This window comes from Crinia signifera, chromosome 3, assembly GCF_055691185.1.
Source record: "Crinia signifera chromosome 3, ASM5569118v1, whole genome shotgun sequence".
In the NCBI taxonomy this organism is placed as follows: Eukaryota; Metazoa; Chordata; class Amphibia; order Anura; family Myobatrachidae; genus Crinia; species Crinia signifera.
In genome coordinates, this window is record NC_139219.1 from 316,978,403 (window position 1) to 317,000,318 (window position 21,916).

The window sequence follows — 21,916 nt, forward strand, 5'->3', positions numbered from 1 at the left end:
CAAATGATTGATCCCGTATGGACCCCACCACCAGACAATTTAGAGCCCCAGGTTCCTGAGGTTTTGGCCATCCCAGGAATCCAATTTGATTCAACAGGTCTCAGAGAAATTGACTTTTTCAAATTATTTTTCTCTGATGATTTTATAAATTTAATGGTGGACCAAAGTAATTTATATGCCCAGCAGTTTATTGCTCAAAACCCCACGTCATCATTTGCTAGGTGGACCCCTGTAGATGCAGTAGAGATGATGACGTTTTGGGGTCTGGTGTTTCATATGGGCATAGTAAAAAAGCCAGAAATTAGGCAATATTGGAGTACAGATGTTCTGTACAGCACCCCACTTTACCGTATGGCCATGACTCGGACTCGTTTTGAGACAATCCTTAAATTTTTACATTACACCGATAATGCACAGTGCCCACCCAGAGATGATCCCACCTTTGACCGGCTATTCAAAGTCAGGCCGGTCATTGATCATTTCAGTGCCAAATTTGCAGAGTTGTACATCCCTGAAAAATGTATTTGTATCGACGAGTCCCTTATACATTTTAAAGGAAGGGTTAAATTCCGCCAGTACCTTCCCAGTAAGAGGGCAAGGTATGGCATAAAAATGTATAAACTGTGTGAAAGCACCTCAGGGTACACCCACAGGTTTAGGGTATATGAAGGGAAGGATTCAAGAATTGAACCGCCAGAATGCCCCCCCTCCCTCGTAGGTGTTAGTGGAAAAATTGTCTGGGATTTAGTGCACCCCTTCCTGGATAAAGGTTATCACCTCTATGTGGATAACTTTTACACTAGCATCCTCCTGTTTAAGGCCCTTGGTTCAAGAGGTACAGCAGCTTGCGGTACTGTGCGCAAGAACCAAAGAGGCCTCCCAAAAACGCACATTGCCCAAGTACTGAGAAGGGGTGAAAGCAGGGGAATATGCACCGAAAATATGTTGTTGGTCAAATATAAGGACAAGAGGGATGTCCTTATACTGACAACAATTCACGGAGACAGTACCACCTCCGTCCCTGTACGAGGTACCAGTACCCACACCTCAAAACCTAATTGTATCCTAGATTACAATAAGTACATGGGCGGAGTGGATCTTTCAGATCAGGTACTGAAGCCGTACAGTGCCCTGCGGAAAACAAAAATCTGGTACAAGAAGCTGGCCGTGTATATCATCCAGATGGCACTGTATAACGCTTACGTGCTATTCCGTTCTACCAGCCAGAGGGGGTCATTTATGCACTTTCAAGAGGAAGTCATAAAGGGCCTAATATTTGGGAACCAGCAGGCAGAGGGCCCCAGTACTTCTAGTACTGGCCCCCGTATTGTACCAGGGCAGCATTTTCCTAATGAAATCCCCTCCACTGCAAAAAAGGGCAGGACACAAAAAAGGTGCAAAGTTTGCTATAAAAAGGGAATAAGAAAGGATACTATTTTCCACTGTGAAACTTGCCCGGACAAACCCGGCCTATGTATAAAGGAGTGTTTTAAAATATACCACACATCTATGGATTATTAGGTTCATCATTTCACCGTGCTTCGGGGGTCTTGCTAATGCCACATAGCACCCACCATTCATTCCACCAGAATCTGAGCTGCAAAATCCAAAAATCACTCCTTCCCTTCTGAGTCCTGCCATGCACCCAACTGGTATTTTTTGGTCACATATGAGGCATTGCCATACTCGGGAGAAATTAGGGCACAGATTTTGGGGTGCTTTGTCTCCTTCATTCCTTGTGAAAATGAAAATTTTTGAGCCAGAACTGCATTTTTGTGTAAAAAATATAATTTTTAATTTTCACTGCCCAGTTGTACCACAATTGGTGAAACCCCTGGGGGTTTGAAATGTACACTATAGCCCTAGATGAATTCCCTGAGGGGTTTAGTTTGCAAAATGGGGTCACTTGTGGGGGGTTCCACTGTATTGGTGCTTTGGGGGTCTTGCTAATGCGACATAGCACCCACCAACATTCCACCAGAATCTGTGCTGCAAAATCCAAATATCACTCCTTCCCTTCTGAGTCCTGCCATTTTTTGGTCACACATGAGGCATTGCCGTACTCTGGAGAAATTGGGGCACAGATTTTGGGGTGCTTTGTCTCCTTCATTCCTTGTGAAAATGAAAAATTTTGAGCCAGAACTGCATTTTTGTGTAAAAAATTTAATTTTTCATTTTCACTGCCCAGTTGTACCACAATTGGTGAAACCCCTGGGGGTTTGAAATGTACACTATAGCCATAGATGAATTCCCTGAGGGGTGTAGTTTGCAAAATGGGGTCACTTGTGGGGGGGTTCCACTGTATTGGTGCTTCGGGGGTCTTGCTAATGCGACATAGCACCCACCATTCATTCCACCAGAATCTGTGCTGCAAAATCCAAATATCACTCCTTCCCTTCTGAGTCCTGCCATGCACCCAAATGGTATTTTTTGGTCACATGTGAGGCATTGCCGTACTCGGGAGAAATTGGGGCACAGATTTTGGGGTGCTTTTTCTCCTTCATACCTTGTGAAAATGAAAAATTTTGAGCCAGAACTGCATTTTTGTGTAAAAAAAATGTAATTTTTCATTTGCACAGCCCAGTTGTATCAAAATTGGTGAAACCCCTGTGGGTTTGAAATGTACACTGTACCCCTAGATGAATTCCCTGAGGGGTGTAGTTTGCAAAATGGGGTCACTTGTGGGGGGGTTCCACTGTATTGGTGCTTTGAGGGTCTTGCTAATGCGACATAGCACCCACCAACATTCCACCAGAATCTGTGCTGCAAAATCCAAATATCACTCCTTCCCTTCTGAGTCCTGCCATGCACCCAAATGGTATTTTTTGGTCACATGTGAGGCATTGACGTACTCGGGAGAAATTGGGGCACAGATTTTGGGGTGCTTTGTCTCCTTCATTCCTTGTGAAAATGAAAAATTTTGAGCCAGAACTGCATTTTTGTGTAAAAAATTTAATTTTTCATTTTCACTGCCCAGTTGTACCACAATTGGTGAAACCCCTGGGGGTTTGAAATGTAAACTATACCCCTAGATGAATTCCCTGAGGGGTGTAGTTTGCAAAATGGGGTCACTTGTGGGGGGGTTCCACTGTATTGGTGCTTTGGGGGTCTTGCTAATGCGACATAGCACCCACCAACATTCCACCAGAATCTGTGCTGCAAAATCCAAATATCACTCCTTCCCTTCTGAGTCCTGCCATGCACCCAAATGGTATTTTTTTGTCACATGTGAGGCATTGCCGTACTCGGGAGAAATTGGGGCACAGATTTTGGGGTGCTTTGTCTCCTTCATTCCTTGTGAAAATGAAAAATTTTGAGCCAGAACTGCATTTTTGTGTAAAAAATTTAATTTTTCATTTTCACTGCCCAGTTGTACCACAATTGGTGAAACCCCTGGGGGTTTGAAATGTACACTATACCCCTAGATGAATTCCCTGAGGGGTGTAGTTTGCAAAATGGGGTCACTTGTGGGGGGGTTCCACTGTATTGGTGCTTTGGGGGTCTTGCTAATGCGACATAGCACCCACCAACATTCCACCAGAATCTGTGCTGCAAAATCCAAATATCACTCCTTCCCTTCTGAGTCCTGCCATGCACCCAAATGGTATTTTTTGATCACATGTGAGGCATTGCCGTACTCGGGAGAAATTGGGGCACAGATTTTGGGGTGCTTTGTCTCATTCATTCCTTGTGAAAATGAAAATTTTTGAGCCAGAACTGCATTTTTGTGTAAAAAATTTAATTTTTCATTTTCACTGCCCAGTTGTACCACAATTGGTGAAACCCCTGGGGGTTTGAAATGTACACTATAGCCCTAGATGAATTCCCTGAGGGGTGTAGTTTGCAAAATGGGGTCACTTGTGGGGGGGTTCCACTGTATTGGTGCTTCGGGGGTCTTGCTAATGCGACATAGCACCCACCAACATTCCACCAGAATCTGTGCTGCAAAATCCAAATATCACTCCTTCCCTTCTGAGTCCTGCCATGCACCCAAATGGTATTTTTTGGTCACATGTGAGGCATTGCCGTACTCGGGAGAAATTGGGGCACAGATTTTGGGGTGCTTTGTCTCCTTCATTCCTTGTGAAAATGAAAAATTTTGAGCCAGAACTGCATTTTTGTGTAAAAAATGTAATTTTTCATTTTCACAGCCCAGTTGTACAACAATTGGTGAAACCCCTGGGGGTTTGAAATGTACACTATAGCCCTAGATGAATTCCCTGAGGGGTGTAGTTTGCAAAATGGGGTCACTTGTGGGGGGGTTCCTAACTTTTAGCATGTTATGGTGCCTAGAAACCTACATGGTGCCTAAAAAATATTCTCATAAAAAGGAGGCTCCAAAATAAAGTAGGTGCTCCTTCTATTATGAAGCCTGTGGTTTGGTCAACGTGCACACTAGGGCCACATATAGGATATTTATGAAAACAAAAGAATTGGGGGAATCAATTTTTAGTCACATTTCTCTAGTTAAATCTACTGTGTTCCTTAGAAAAATTTATTAAAATTGAAAATCTGCTAAAAAAATGAAATTTAGAAATTTCACCTACACTTTGTTTTAATTCCTGTGAAACACCTAAAGGGTTAACAAACTTCCAAAATGCTGTTTTGAATACTGTGAGGGGTGCAGTTTTTGAAATGGCATCATTTATGGGGGTGTCTCACATACAATCCCTCAAAGTCACATCAGAACTGAACTGGTCCCTAAAAAAATCAGTGTTTGAAATTTTCTTGAAAATTTGAGAATTTGCTATTCATATTTTAAGCCTCCTAGTGTCCAAAAAAATTAAAAGGAGGTTGTAATAATGATGGAAACATAAAGTAGACATATGGTCTATGTTAGTTATTAACTATTTTGAGTGGTATGATTATTTGTCTCACAAGCAGAAAATTTAACATTTTGAAAATTGCTAAATTTTCCATTTTTTTTACGACATTTTGGTATTTTTCACAAAAAAACACAGACTGTATCGACCCAAATTTACCACTAACTTGAAGTACAATGTGTCACGAGAAAACAATCTCAAAATCACTGGGATAAGTAAAAGCAAAAAAAAGTTATCCCCACTTAAGTGATACATGTCAGATTTGAAAAAAAGGGCTCTGTCAGGAAGGCAAAAACAGGCTGCTGCGGGAAGGGGTTAACGCCATGCCGCGATCAACACCAACCCCACTATCCACGTCAGCATGGAGTTGATTTTATAGTGTGGCGAGCTATGGATAGTGGGGGTATGAAAAGGTCGGAGGACGCGTACCGCCGCCCCTCGCGGGCTCGCTGCGTGGGTTGGCGTTGATCGGGCATGGCGTTAACAATGGGGGGGTGCATTTGACATACTAATTACCCATCACTTAAATTATCTGAGGGGCATTTAACATAGGAATCAGCCTTCAGGGTGGCTGTACAATTAAAAATCGGGTCTAATAGCGTCACATTGCATCGCATGCGATCTGGTCGCATGCGATGCGATGCGACCCAATTTCACAGACCCGATGCCATACAATGAGAATCGGCTGCGCCGTGCTAGGATACAAGTACTGTCTTTTTCCTCCACTGGGTCAGAGCTGGTCCATGAAGGCAGGTGGCTTACATTTATGGACTTGGTGGTTCATTCGTACTGCCCTTCACCTTTTTGGAGACACTAATCAGAAAGAGAGGCCCCAAAATTATTTCTAATATTTTAAAATAAATTCTATTTTTTTTTTAAATAATGCATGTTTTATGTCCTATAGGAGAAACCAAGTCCTGAAATATATTTCACCAATAAAAACCTAACAGTACTCGTGGCGGACCTCTTTGCTGCCGGCATGGAGACCACCTCGAACACTCTGCGATGGGGTCTTCTGTTGATGATGAAATACCCTGAAATCCAACGTAAGAGAACGTTTTGCATTTCCAATTGATTAGGTATTTTTGTGTTAAATGTTCCCCAACTTTTATTTTGCAAACAGGAAAAGTCCAAAATGAGATTGATAACGTTATCGGGTCGGCGGAGCCCCTGGCGGCTCACCGTAAGGACATGCCGTATACTGACGCCGTAGTGCACGAGATTCAGAGATATGGAAATATAGTTCCGAATAATCTGCCGCATTGTGTTACTCAGGACGTCACTTTCCGAGGGTATTTTATCCCAAAGGTAAGGATCATATTATTATTGTGTGCTGCTATCTTCTGGGATATTAGGGGGAGATGTATGAAGTCGTGTAAAGATTAGAGAAGTGGACGAGGGGAGATTTGTCCATAAAAAAAGATCAGTACAGGTCCTAACACTCCTCTTTCTTTACCATGTCACAGCCTTCTACTAAAGACTTTTAAACACAGAAGCACTGATTCTGGTTGGCTTCGCTGCTTACTGAGTCCCAGGTATTCCGCTCTGCCGAAAATACAACCTCCCCCCGGTGCAACCATGCGAGGGGATGTGAACCTTGGGCCAGGGCCGCCGACAGGGGGGTGCTATGGGTACAACTGTCCTGGGCCCCGCCACTCTGACAGAGGGTAGGGCCCGGGCAGCACCCCCGTTCATTGCAGCCGCCCCTCACCCATGGGTCAGCTGGCCGCCGCCCCCCACTTCACAGCGGCGGCTGCACATACACCGCAGTCCCCCAGGCCTGGCACGGCCTAATCCTCCTGCAGTCCCCCAGGCCCACATTTTGTTGAATGGTCCATGTCTTTGCACCCCAAACCATTGATGGATTCTTGGGGAATCTGCGAGTGATCATGCGGGACTTCTGCACACATGCCTATTATGTCCAGTGCATGCACAGACCCACAAACATCTCTGAATCAGGCCCTGTGTTCAAATAAAGCCTAAAACCTTTTATAACAAGCTCATAAAAAATGTAGTCAAAGAAATATTTGACAAAACATATATACACTTGTAGCCCCTGTCAACTTTGTTCCTTAGGTCATGGCTCACCATGGCTAGCCATGGCTATCCTATTGTTCTCAGCAGAAAAAAGGGCCACTTAAGACTAGGGATGTGCACCGGACACTTTTCGGGTTTTGGGTTTTGGGTTCTGATTACCTTGAGGTTTTGGGTTCTAATGGGTTTTGGCAAAACACCTCCTAAGTGTTTTGTGTCTGGATTTTTTGGGTTTTGGGTTCTGATTTTTTTTGCTCCTACGCTATATTAACCTCAATAACATTCATTTCCACTCATTTTCAGTCTATTCTGAACACCTCACAATATTGTTTTTAGGGCAAAAGGTTGCACCGAGGTAGCTGGATAACTATGCTAAGCCACACAAGTGTGCAGCACAAACACGTGGCTCATGTAAGAGTGGCACTGCAGCAGAATTTATAATAATTAATTGTATTATTAGGTACTGCTTGGCAGTGGCACGCAGTGGCACACGTCAGTGCACCAGCAGCATGGAATTATTTTTTACAGTCCCACGCAGCACAAGTATTATTTTTTAATTAAATTATATATAGCAGCCTAGTATGTACTAGATAGGTACACTAGGTAGGCAGTATCACTGCCAGTGGCAACAGTGGACTGAGTAACTAAATAATACTGGCAGATTCAGTACAGGCAGCACCAGTGCTCTATATATATATATATATATATATATATATATATATATATATATATATTATAATTAATTATTCATATAATATATAATATTACAGTACAGCACCAGAGGTAGGCCCCAGCACAGGGGAGACAGTAGTACTACAAGTACAGAGTTAGACTACACAGCAGCACTGAGGGAGACAGCCCCAGCGAATAAAATAATTACAGCACAGCACACCAGAGGTAGACCGCACAGAGGAGACAGTAGTACTACAAGTACACAGTTAGACTACACAGCAGCACTGAGAGACAGCCCCAGCGAATAAAAAATATTGCGTTCAAGGTCAAGCTCAAGTTTAAGCCCCAGCAGCAGCACCAACACACCCTCTCCCAACCCACTACTAGACTGGAGTGAAGATGGCGGGTGCAGCAGCCGCTATTTAAAGCCTCGCGAAATCCGGCGCCGGGAGATGACGTTCTGACCACGCGGACGGACCCGAGTCAGGCGGGAATCTCTGAGCGCTGCTAGCAACCGGGCTCGGAATGATGACGTCCGTGGGGGCTCGGATCTCTGGTATCCGAGTCTGCACATCTCTACTTAAGACGGCCCGAAACGCGTTGGGAGGGGGGAGAATAACTATCCAGATGTCCTGAAGACCTTAGCCATTTTTCCAGCAGTGTGGCCCCCATCTTTTTCTCTTACCCGGGTGAGGCTAAGGTGGTGGAATAGGACCCAGTGATCAGCTGTATATATTTTTATTGGAATTTTTTCCCCGCAAGTTTTCCCTGTGAACTTTTTATTGTGTATTTGGAGAATAAAATCTGTTTGTGTATCTTACTGGATTCCCCGATTATTCCATATCCACGGATGAGGAGTCACAGCAAAGATAACATTTTGTGAACATAGGGCACTTTAATAAGGTGAGCGTTTGATACCTATGAGTGTGTGACCTGATTGGAATGAAAGAAACCTTTTATGTGCAAATAGGGCAAGGTGAAAAGGTCAGTTATCAAGTTTGGAAATTCCTGTGATTGGATTATCCGGAAATTATGAACTGACCAGTCTTTTCCCTTGTCTTATTCTTCTTTCCATATTCATGTATTCCTCAAATTTATGGGAGTTTTCTACTGACCGAGAGGAGGTTTAAGAATATGCAAATCCGAGACCGCGCCATTGTGTACACCTGGCTATATTGTTTTACGTAGGGTTGGTAACCCTTGGTGTCCACAGTGCGGCAGTTTCTGGGCACAATCACCTCTTTACTATCTATTTTTTACAGTAGGGGATTAGCATAGTAATCATATTACTCATTCCAATTAACAGGCTAAATGAGGAGGGCTCCGTCTGTAGTGCCAGTGATGGAACTTGTGGGGGGTGAGCCCAGGTGCAAAAATATAATTTAGGCCCCCTCCTTCGCCCAAACCCAAGTTCACAATATACAGCACGGTTGTGAGTGACAGAGAAGCTGAGTGTGAAAGGGAGAGGCAGGGGGAGGCAGAGCGTGACGGGGGGAGGCAGAGGGTGACGGGGGGAGGCAGACGGTGACGGGGGGAGGCAGAGGGTGACGGGGAGAGGCAGAGGGTGACGGGGAGAGGCAGGGAGAAGCAGAGGGTGACAGGGGCAGCAGTGAACCCTTACTCCCATACTGAACCAATGGTAGTTCTGTCTCTGTTAGTGCAATAGTGAATTAGTGTTATTGTGAAGATAATAAAATACTGCATCTGCTCCCTGTCTCTAATACTATTACAGGTATCGCCTATTAAATCTTAGTGATATTTGCTAATCTTCTTTGTAAACTATTATTGCTTAGCAAGGTAGTGATTGTCTATCACCAGATATATTTTGTCATACAGTATAAGCAGGTTAATCCTCTAAACTACAAGAGTTAATAGAAAGTTCTAAAGAAGAAATGAGTTTGTTGCAATTACAATTGTAACTTTAGCATCAAGCAGTTACTTAGGTTGTAATCCTGCGATATCTGTATTATAAGAGATTATGACAGATCTCAAATCAGGGATAATCCCCTTTGCTGCAGGGTGTTGCAGCGTTTTATCCTGTCCCAGTAGTGATTAATATCAATCTGTATTCTGTAATTAAATTGATATTAAGGACATAATATACTGTATTATTGCACGGGATCTATTAGGTAAATATCTGCTTAACACCAGTCAGACGCAGAGCTAAAATGTAGTAATCATAGGCAATTAACCCTTTCAGTGCCGACATCTCTGTGAGAGATGCTCAAAATATCCACAAAATATGCCGGCGTCGCTCACATTTGTTATATAAATCCAAATAAAAAGGTAACATTACATGTCATTATGATGAATAAAAATGTTTGCTTTGAAATTTTTGACACCTATTTTGACAAATTCCCTTGGCACTCAAAGAGTTTATATATTTGTTGCTCAACAAAACCTGAAAAAAACATGGTAGAACACACGCGTATGAATCAATGCACCATTGGCCAAACTTGTGGTGGCCATCAATTAACCTTGTGGGCTGCCGTATACCGGCCCTGATAACCGCTGCCTTGCTCCCCTGTGCATTCGCACAGGGGAGTGAGGTTTAGCAAATGCGCATTAAAAATATATATGCACATGTACAGCCGTTTGGTGTGAGCGGGCAAGGTGAATCAATTGTCCTTCTGCTCGCGCACAACACTGTGGGTGGGAGGCATGGGGCGGCAGCAAGGGGTCGCGCACATGGGACCGCCCAGCGTTTCATGCGTGTCCCTGCGAAAATAATTTTTTGGGGCGGGCATTTGTGTGGGCACCGTGCAGCGTTTAGAGGACCCGCAAAACTGAAACAGAACTCTAAGAATTGAACCCGAGTATCCAGCATGGAGAGTGGTACAAGCCACATACCTCCTGGTGATCGCAACCGGTGCTCATGAGTCTGCCATTCAGATAGAGCCCACACTGCCATTCATATCGCCATTCGCCAAGAATGAGGGGCGCGAGCATCTCACATTCTGGAATCAGTACAGTATGTGTTCACTATATCCACCCCTCCCCAGTACTGTATATTCGATCACTTTTTCCCATACCCCTTGAAATAGCATCATGAGACGCACGGACAACTGTGCCCTTACACAGGTGGAACCTACAGTACACCAGTGCTACTTTCATTGAAATGGTCTGGATGATACCCGGTAGCCATTTGCTTCCTACTGTAAATACAGTACAGTAGGTTATCGTTCACGCCACATCCTACTCGACGCGGTGTTCCGTTTGCTGGGAATGGGACACACGAGCGTCTCACACGCGCCATATTCTCGGTGAAGTATTATACAGTCAAATAGACGTCCACATGGCCCGTTAGAAGTTTATCTGTAAGGTTGGAGCTGGTGTTAACTATGCAGCATGCTCTTATGTGTATTTGATCTGCCAGCTTATATACTGTAAATGGGGGACAGGGGTTTTGGATTCTGCACACTACAGATGAATTGTGCCCTTGATTGTTTGGGCCTTATACCGCTATATCAATTTATACTTGGAGCGGGGGTGCTATCCTATTCAACTGGGAGTCAATATTCAAAAAAAGAGAACACAAGAAGGAAAAAGACAGTTGTAGGCGGATGCACTCCTGTTTCGAGGATTGTAGTATATTAATTTTTGTATATACAGTTTTCTTAAAAAATGGGAACTCCAGTTATCTTTATTATTATATTTCTGATAAGGAGATACCCATCAATATGCAAAATTTAAAGAGTTTAAAAGATTTGAGGACAAACAATAACATAAATTGTGCTAGAAAATAAAGATGGTGTTGATAGAATTTAAAACGTGTTGGCAGATTTTATTTGGAGGATGTAGCTTGGATTTACGGGGGTAATTCCCTTTATTGTAAATGTCCCTGTGTCGATGGATCACACTGCTGTGCTGCCTGTGGAGCTGATACTGTATATTACATTTGGCCTTAATAGGCTCAACACTATTCAAGCAATAGCTACTATATCAGTTTTACTCCTGGGGGTTTGCATTACACAGGGCTTGTACCCATTTTTAATACATAATATGATTGCAGGTTGTGCAGAATTGCACCTAAATACCGTGTGGAGCGTCTGCTATTCTGCTAGATGGACAAATTTCCCTGTTATGCCAGCTTTTGGGGACCTCTGCTGGTGATCAGTGGTACACTAAATGAATACAGTCATACAGTATCAAATACATATGGTAATCACACACTCTGCAGAAATTGCTATGTTTAGTGTGAGGTTATCTACTGTTTAACTGGACTGTCATGGCCCCTAGTTATTCAGGCTTATGGGGACCTCTGCTGGATGAAAATGGTATATTGCTAATTATTAGCATGGATATTTGTTGTAATGTGGGGTTAATGAACCACCCATAGATACCATATAGTGTGACCACGATTATTTGCAAAGGAAATTATTCAATGCTGGATAGTGTTCTTCCCACACCTGTATGGTGGGTAATGAAGCCACTGCGAATGTAGTGACCCTATCTAGCACATATGGTGGACCAAACACATTAGATCATATAAGCTAACATCAATACATCCTATGGGCCTCATTCTAGTTCACTCTTTCTGACAAAATCCTTCTTAGCTGGACAAAACCATGTGCACTGCAGGTGGGGCAGATGTAACTTGTGCAGAGAGAATTAGATTTGGGTGAGTTATTTTGTTTCTGTACAGGTTAAATACTGACTGGTTTATTTTTACACTGCAATATAGATCTCACTTTGAAGTAAAACCCCACCCAAATCTAATTCTCTCTGCAAAAGTAACATCTGCCCCACCTGCAGTGCACATGGTTTTGTCCATCTAAGAAGGATTTTGTCAGAAAGAGTGAACTAGAATAAGGCCCTATATTTGTGACACGTGTTTCGCATCTGAGCTTTCTCAAACAAGCCAAACGATTGACACCCGTATACTGGGCTATATTCGTATGTCCAGCCTATCGCTGGCTCCGTTTGTGGTCAGCTGTGACTTTTAGCCAATCATCTGGCTGATTGTCCGGCCTCGCTTGTTGGGCGCTTCCGCCCATCTCCTGGCGGGTACTGGTGGCGTCTGCTGTGACGTCAGGACGCGGACCACGTTATCGCTTGGTCCTGACGCGTCCTGAGTCACATGGGCGGTTGGAGCCTATCACGTCAATGATGGGGATGCTTACCGTGCATCTGGATATTACGAACTGCGCCCTGGGCTCTGTATATTTAATGATGTTCCTTATTTTTATACTTGCAATGTGATTCACGTATCTGCTTCTGTTAATTCTTGCGAAGTTATTTATGCCACGTATGGCATATACCACCTGGGTTCATCTTGTATAATGTTGGAATTCATGGTGGGTGCGTTTTGGTACTGAATTTCTGCTTTTAAGCAGAATGCGGGGTCTGCCCTGCACTCTGTATGAATTGGATTTATTATGATCTGGCTGGATGCTGGTGCCTAACATGATTGGCTGGTGTGGGATACTGGATGTGTGGTACCCTTGTAATTGTACATGGCCTGTGGAACGATTCATATATTGATAGTGATTTATTTAAGTGAGGTGAAAGAAGAGGAGCATGCTGCATACATCATGAAAATTAATTTACCATGCGAAGGATGATTTTATATTGGCACCTCTGCTGTGATTTTGTGAATCGGTTCTTAATTGTGACCGATAATGTTTGTTGGGAACTTGTGATAAAAAAGTGGAAAAGGTGAGATACATGCTGAAACTGAAACTTGGTGACACTTGCAACGTGAAAAAACTGGAGTGAATGTGTATTTTTTAACCCCTTCCTGACAGAGCCAGTTTTTGCGTTCCTGACAGAGCCCTTTTTTTCAAATCTGACATGTCTCACTTAAGTGGGGATAACTTTTTTTTGCTTTTACTTATCCCAGTGATTTTGAGATTGTTTTTTCGTGACACATTGTACTTCAAATTAGTGGTAAATTTGGGTCGATACAGTCTGTGTTTTTTTGTGAAAAATACCAAAATGTCGTGAAAAAATGGAAAATTTAGCAATTTGCAAAATGTTAAATTTTCTGCTTGTGAGACAAATAATCATACCACTCAAAATAGTTAATAACTAACATAGACCATATGTCTACTTTATGTTGACATCATTATTTCAACTTCCTTTTCATTTTTTTGGACACTAGGAGGCTTACAATATGAATAGCAAATTCTCAAATTTTCAAGAAAATTTCAAACACTGATTTTTTTAGGGACCAGTTCAGTTCTGATGTGACTTTGAGGGACTTGTATGTGAGACACCCCCATAAATGATACCATTTCAAAAACTGCACCCCTCACAGTATTCAAAACAGCATTTTGGAAGTTTGTTAACCCTTTAGGTGTTTCACAGGAATTAAAACAAAGTGTAGGTGAAATTTCAAAATTTCATTTTTTTTGCAGATTTGCAATTTTAATACATTTTTCTAAGGAACACATTACATTTTACTAGAGAAATGTGACTAAAAATTGATTCCCCCAATTCTTTTGTTTTCATAAATATCCTATATGTGGCCCTAGTGTGCACGTTGACCAAACCACAGGCTTCATAATAGAAGGAGCACCTACTTGATTTTGGAGCCTCCTTTTTATGAGATTATTTTTTAGGCACCATGTAGGTTTCTAGGCACCATAAGATGCTAAAAGTTAGGAACCCCCCCACAAGTGACCCCATTTTGCAAACTACACCCCTCAGGGAATTCATCTAGGGGTATAGTGTACATTTCAAACCCCCAGGGGTTTCACCAATTGTGGTACAACTGGGCAGTGAAAATGAAAAATTACATTTTTTACACAAAAATGCAGTTCTGGCTCAAAATTTTTCATTTTCAGAAGGTATGAAGGAGAAAAAGCACCCCAAAATCTGTGCCCCAATTTCTCCCGAGTACGGCAATGCCTCACATGTGACCAAAAAATACCATTTGGGTGCATGGCAGGACTCAGAAGGGAAGGAGTGATTTTTGGTGGTGGAATGTTGGTGGGTGCTATGTCGCATTAGCAAGACCCCCAAAGCACCAATACAGTGGAACCCCCCCACAAGTGACCCCATTTTGCAAACTACACCCCTCAGGGAATTCATCTAGGGGTATAGTGTACATTTCAAACCCCCAGGGGTTTCACCAATTTTGATACAACTGGGCAGTGAAAATGAAAAATTACATTTTTTTACACAAAAATGCAGTTCTGGCTCAAAATTTTTCATTTTCAGAAGGTATGAAGGAGAAAAAGCACCCCAAAATCTGTGCCCCAATTTCTCCCGAGTACGGCAATGCCTCACATGTGACCAAAAAATACCATTTGGGCGCATGGCAGGACTCAGAAGGGAAGGAGTGATTTTTGGATTTTGCAGCTCAGATTCTGGTGGAATGTTAGTGGGTGCTATGTTGCATTAGCAAGACCCCCCAAGCACCAATACAGTGGAACCCCCCCACAAGTGACCCCATTTTGCAAACTACACCCCTCAGGGAATTCATCTAGGGGTATAGTGTACATTTCAAACCCCCAGGGGTTTCACCAATTTTGATACAACTGGGCAGTGAAAATGAAAAATTACATTTTTTTACACAAAAATGCAGTTCTGGCTCAAAATTTTTCATTTTCACAAGGAATGAAGGAGACAAAGCACCCCAAAATCTGTGCCCCAATTTCTCCCGAGTATGGCAATGCCTCATATGTGACCAAAAAATACCAGTTGGGTGCATGGCAGGACTCAGAAGGGAAGGAGTGATTTTTGGTGGTGGAATGTTGGTGGGTGCTATGTCGCATTAGCAAGACCCCCAAAGCACCAATACAGTGGAACCCCCCCACAAGTGACCCCATTTTGCAAACTACACCCCTCAGGGAATTCATCTAGGGGTATAGTGTACATTTCAAACCCCCAGGGGTTTCACCAATTTTGATACAACTGGGCAGTGAAAATGAAAAATTACATTTTTTTACACAAAAATGCAGTTCTGGCTCCAAATTTTTCATTTTCAGAAGGTATGAAGGAGAAAAAGCACCCCAAAATCTGTGCCCCAATTTCTCCCGAGTACGGCAATGCCTCACATGTGACCAAAAAATACCAGTTGGGTGCATGGCAGGACTCAGAAGGGAAGGAGTGATTTTTGGATTTTGCAGCTCAGATTCTGGTGGAATTTTGGTGGGTGCTATGTCGCATTAGCAAGACCCCCCAAGCACCAATACAGTGGAACCCCCCCACAAGTGACCCCATTTTGCAAACTACACCCCTCAGGGAATTCATCTAGGGGTATAGTGTACATTTCAAACCCCCAGGGGTTTCACCAATTTTGATACAACTGGTGAGTGAAAATGAAAAATTACATTTTTTACACAAAAATGCAGTTCTGGCTCAAAATTTTTCATTTTCACAAGGAATGAAGGAGACAAAGCACCCCAAAATCTGTGCCCCAATTTCTCCCGAGTACGGCAATGCCTCACATGTGACCAAAAAATACCATTTGGGTGCATGGCAGGACTCAGAAAGGAAGGAGTGATTTTTGGATTTTGCAGCTCAGATTCTGGTGGAATGTTGGTGGGTGCTATGTTGCATTAGCAAGACCCCCCAAGCACCAATACAGTGGAACCCCCCCACAAGTGACCCCATTTTGCAAACTACACCCCTCAGGGAATTCATCTAGGGGTATAGTGTACATTTCAAACCCCCAGGGGTTTCACCAATTTTGATACAACTGGGCAGTGAAAATGAAAAATTACATTTTTTTACACAAAAATGCAGTTCTGGCTCAAAATTTTTCATTTTCACAAGGAATGAAGGAGACAAAGCACCCCAAAATCTGTGCCCCAATTTCTCCCGAGTATGGCAATGCCTCATATGTGACCAAAAAATACCAGTTGGGTGCATGGCAGGACTCAGAAGGGAAGGAGTGATTTTTGGTGGTGGAATGTTGGTGGGTGCTATGTCGCATTAGCAAGACCCCCAAAGCACCAATACAGTGGAACCCCCCCACAAGTGACCCCATTTTGCAAACTACACCCCTCAGGGAATTCATCTAGGGGTATAGTGTACATTTCAAACCCCCAGGGGTTTCACCAATTTTGATACAACTGGGCAGTGAAAATGAAAAATTACATTTTTTTACACAAAAATGCAGTTCTGGCTCAAAATTTTTCATTTTCAGAAGGTATGAAGGAGAAAAAGCACCCCAAAATCTGTGCCCCAATTTCTCCCGAGTACGGCAGTGCCTCATGTGTGACCAAAAAGTGTCAGGACTCAGAAGGGAAGGAGTGATATTTGGATTTTGCAGCACAAATTCTGGTGGAATGTTGGTGGGTGCTATGTCGCATTAGCAAGACCCCCAAAGCACCAATACAGTGGAACCCCCCCACAAGTGACCCCATTTTGCAAACTACACCCCTCAGGGAATTCATCTAGGGGTATAGTGTACATTTCAAACCCCCAGGGGTTTCACCAATTTTGATACAACTGGTGAGTGAAAATGAAAAATTACATTTTTTTACACAAAAATGCAGTTCTGGCTCAAAATTTTTCATTTTCAGAAGGTATGAAGGAGAAAAAGCACCCCAAAATCTGTGCCCCAATTTCTCCCGAGTACGGCAATGCCTCATGTGTGACCAAAAAGTGGCAGGACTCAGAAGGGAAGGAGTGATATTTGGATTTTGCAGCACAAATTCTGGTGGAATGTTGGTGGGTGCTATGTCGCATTAGCAAGACCCCCAAAGCACCAATACAGTGGAACCCCCCACAAGTGACCCCATTTTGCAAACTACACCCCTCAGGTAATTCATCTAGGGGTATAGTGTACATTTCAAACCCCCAGGGGTTTCACCAATTTTGATACAACTGGGCAGTGAAAATGAAAAATTACATTTTTTTACACAAAAATGCAGTTCTGGCTCAAAATTTTTCATTTTCAAAAGGTATGAAGGAGAAAAAGCACCCCAAAATCTGTGCCCCAATTTCTCCCGAGTACGGCAATGCCTCACATGTGACCAAAAAATACCAGTTGGGTGCATGGCAGGACTCAGAAGGGAAGGAGTGATTTTTGGATTTTGCGGCTCAGATTCTGGTGGAATGAATGGTGGGTGCTATGTGGCATTAGCAAGACCCCCGAAGCACGGTGAAATGATGAACCTAAAAATCCATAGATGTGTGGTATATTTTAAAACACTCCTTTATACATAGGCCGGGTTTGTCGGGGCAAGTGTCACACTGGAAAATAGTTTGCTTTCTTATTCCCTTTTTATAGCAAACTTTGCACCTTTTTTGTGTCCTGCCCTTTTTTCCAGTGGAGGGGATTTCATCAGGAAAATGCTGCCCTGGTACAATACGGGGGCCAGTACTAGAAGTACTGGGGCCCTCTGCCTGCTGGTTCCCAAATACTAGGCCCTTTATGACTTCCTCTTGAAAGTGCATAAATGTCCCCCTCTGGCCGGTAGAACGGAATAGCACGTAAGCGTTATACAGTGCCATCTGGATGATATACACGGCCAGCTTCTTGTACCAGATTTTTGTTTTCCGCAGGGCACTGTACGGCTTCAGTACCTGATCTGAAAGATCCACTCCGCCCATGTACCTATTGTAATCCAGGATACAATTAGGTTTGGAGGTGTGGGTACTGGTACCTCGTACAGGGACGGAGGTGGTACTGTCTCCGTGAATTGTTGTCAGTATAAGGTCATCCCTCTTGTCCTTATATTTGACCAACAACATATTTTCGGTGCATATTCCCCTGCTTTCACCCCTTCTCATTACTTGGGCAATGTGCGTTTTTGGGAGGCCTCTTTGGTTCTTGCGCACAGTACCGCAAGCTGCTGTACCTCTTGAACCAAGGGCCTTAAACAGGGGGATGCTGGTGTAAAAGTTATCCACATAGAGGTGATAACCTTTATCCAGGAAGGGGTGCACTAAATCCCAGACAATTTTTCCACTAACACCTACGAGGGAGGGGGGGCATTCTGGCGGTTCAATTCTTGAATCCTTCCCTTCATATACCCTAAACCTGTGGGTGTACCCTGAGGTGCTTTCACACAGCTTATACATTTTTATGCCATACCTTGCCCTCTTACTGGGAAGGTACTGGCGGAATTTAACCCTTCCTTTAAAATGTATAAGGGACTCGTCTATGCAAATGAATTTATCTGGGATGTACATCTCTTCAAATTTGGCACTGAAATGATCAATGACCGGCCTGACTTTGAATAGCCGGTCAAAGGTGGGATCATCTCTGGGTGGGCACTGTGCATTATCGTTGTAATGCAAAAATTTAAGGATCGTCTCAAATCGAGCCCGGGGCATGGCCATACGGTAAAATGGGGTGCTGTACAGAACATCTGTACTCCAATATTGCCTAATTTCTGGCTTTTTTACTATGCCCATATGAAACACCAGACCCCAAAACGTCATCATCTCTACTGCATCTACAGGGGTCCACCTAGCAAATGATGACGTGGGGTTTTGAGCAATAAACTGCTGGGCATATAAATTAGTTTGGTCCACAATTAAATTTATAAAATCATCAGAGAAAGATAATTTGAAAAAGTCAATTTCTCTGAGACCTGTGGAATCAAATTGGATTCCTGGCATGGCCAAAAACTCAGGAACCTGGGGCTCAAAATTGTCTGGTGGTGGGGTCCATACGAGATCAATTATTGGGGGGGGGGGTCTCAGCTGCTCTACGGGGGCGTCTTTGAGGGGGTCCCTCATCACTAGAGGAGGAAGATGAGGTTAAGATGAATCCTTCAAATTCCCCGCTTGCCTCACTGGCTGTGTCAGAATCAGAGGCAAGCATGGCATATGCCTCCTCCGCTGAATACATTCTTCTGGATGACTGGGATGACATTTGGGATGCCATTTTTATTTTTGTGTTACTGGTAGTGAAATGTTTCAACACGTGTATAGTGTAGGGGGGGCCACAAACTTTATTTCAACCTGGGGGGTATGTAGTGTGCAGTGTGTATGTAGTGCAGAAAAAAAAAAATACTTTATACAGGAATTTGAACCCAATAAAAAAAAAAAAAAATTGAAGGGGTTAAAAAAAAAAAAAAAAAGGTCCTGCGCCAAAAATTGAGCACAGATGTTGGTCAGTAACGTCCGTCACTGAACAGCGCTCAAAGGCAACAGGAATTTGATCAAAAAAAAAAAAAAATAGATCAACCCTGTGCCGAAAAAGCTGATCAGTGATGTACGTCACTGATCAGCGCACAGTGGCCACAGGACACCCACAAAATCACAGTGTGTGTAAAAAAAAAATTAAAAAAAGACCCACAGCAGCCTCAAAAAAAAAAAAAGGTGATCAGTGATGCAACACTGATTAGCAGTGAGGGGCAGCGGGTGCACAACCTTTGGTGCAACTGACAGTGCAACTGACAGTGCAACTGGCAGCAACTGACAGGTATATATAAAAAAAAAAAAACCTCTGCGCCCCCAAAAAGTTGCTGATCACCTCAGATATAGTGATCAGCACAAAAGGCGGGGGTAGCAGACACAAAATATACACTCTCTATCACTCTCTGTCACTATCTCTCTCTATCTCTCTCTATCTCTCACTATCTCTCACTATCTATCACTATCTATCACTCTAGGACACTGCAGCAGCAGCACTGACAGTTATATGTATAAAAAAAAACCTGCACCCCCAAAAAGGGGGGGTAGCAGACACAAAATATACACTCTCTATCACTCTCTGTCACTATCTCTCTCTATCTCTCTATCTCTCACTATCTATCACTATCTATCACTCTATGACACTGCAGCAGCAGCACTGACAGTTATATATATAAAAAAAAAACCTGCACCCCCAAAAAGGGGGGGTAGCAGACACAAATCTCTCTATCTATCACTATCTATCACTATCTATCACTCTATGACACTGCAGCAGCAGCACTGACAGTTATTTATATATAAAAAACCCCTGCACCCCCAAAAAGGGGGGGTAGCAGACACAAAATATAGCTCTCTCTGTCACTATCTCTCTATCTCTCTCTATCTCTCTCTCTATCTCTCTATCTCTCTATCACACTGCAGCAGCAGCAGGAAGTCCCAAGAAGTCAGATCCAGGAAGCGTCCAGCACGCTACAAGCAGTGATCAGGTAATCAGGTAAGGTATTTGCAAGGATCAGGTAAGTATTAGCAAGGATCAGGTCAGTATCACGGCAGATAGGCACGGTGACCGCTCTGCACGCTATTCCAGACCGGAATGGCGTCTGCAGCGCAGTCACCGTTAGTTTAAATGTCGCGCCTTGGCTGTGATTGGTCCGTGGGTCCCACGGACCAATCACAGCCTTGGGGGCAGGTGGGGTGAGGTGTCATCGTCACCGATGACCCCCTCATGCCCCCTGACGCCCGGCGGTGATTGACACCTGTGTTACCGAGCGTCTGATTCGCTGGTAACACAGGAAAACGCTGTGAATGGCTGTTCACACTGAACAGCCAATCACAGCGATCGCCGACGGGGGGGCGACATCGCAGCCCCCCCTGGGCATGCAGGGACATGTCTGCTGTCAGGGACAGCAGACATCGTCCCTCTGTCACTGCGTCTCGAGACGCAGTGACAGTTTAAAGTCATGACGTACATTTATGCCATGTGTCGGGAAGTACATCCCGGCCATGACGTAAATGTACGTCAAATGTCGGGAAGGGGTTAAGGATGGTATTATTCCATCTATTATACTGGTTGGGGTTGAATTGTTCGGTTGTGGTAGTGTAGGGGATATGTGGTTCTGCTGGTGTTGTAGGTGAGACCTGATGCTTGTGGATATTCTGGGTGAGGGGATCGATTCTGGTGACATTAGGGTGGGTACTGTGATTCTGTGTTACTGGACCCAGTATTGGTTGTGATAAACTCATCTAGCTGAATAGCAGACACTCCACACGGTATTTAGGTGCAATTCTGCACAACCTGCAATCATATTATGTATTAAAAATGGGTACAAGCCCTGTGTAATGCAAACCCCCAGGAGTAAAACTGATATAGTAGCTATTGCTTGAATAGTGTTGAGCCTATTAAGGCCAAATTTAATATATCAGCTCCACAGGCAGCACAGCGGTGTGATCCATCGACACAGTGACATTTACAATAAAGGGAATTACCCCTGTAAATCCAAGCTACATCCTCCAAATAAAATCTGCCAACACGTTTTAAATTCTATCAACACCATCTTTATTTTCTAGCACAATTTATGTTATTGTTTGTCCTCAAATCTTTTAAACTCTTTAAATTTCGCATATTGATGGGTATCTCCTTATCAGAAATATAATAATAAAGATAACTGGAGTTCCCATTTTTTAAGAAAACTGTATATACAAAAATTAATATACTACAATCCTCGAAACAGGAGTGCATCCGCCTACAACTGTCTTTTTCCTTCTTGTGTTCTCTTTTTTTGAATATATACTGTAAATGCACTGTATATAGATAGATAGAATAAGTTATTATGATGTAATATTCA

The 21,916-nt window shown here is 43.3% G+C and overlaps 1 protein-coding gene across 3 annotated transcripts in view; it reads left to right on the forward strand.

Moving 5' to 3' along the window:
• Positions 1-21,916, forward strand: part of LOC146064813 (cytochrome P450 2C5-like) — an 83,210-nt gene that overhangs the window by 57,626 nt on the left and 3,668 nt on the right. For all 3 annotated transcript variants that reach the window (XM_083178706.1, XM_083178708.1, XM_083178705.1), the window contains 2 exons: positions 5,728-5,869; positions 5,947-6,131. In XM_083178706.1, the coding sequence (XP_083034832.1) occupies positions 5,728-5,869; positions 5,947-6,131 (327 nt within the window). The remainder of the gene's footprint in view (positions 1-5,727; positions 5,870-5,946; positions 6,132-21,916) is intronic.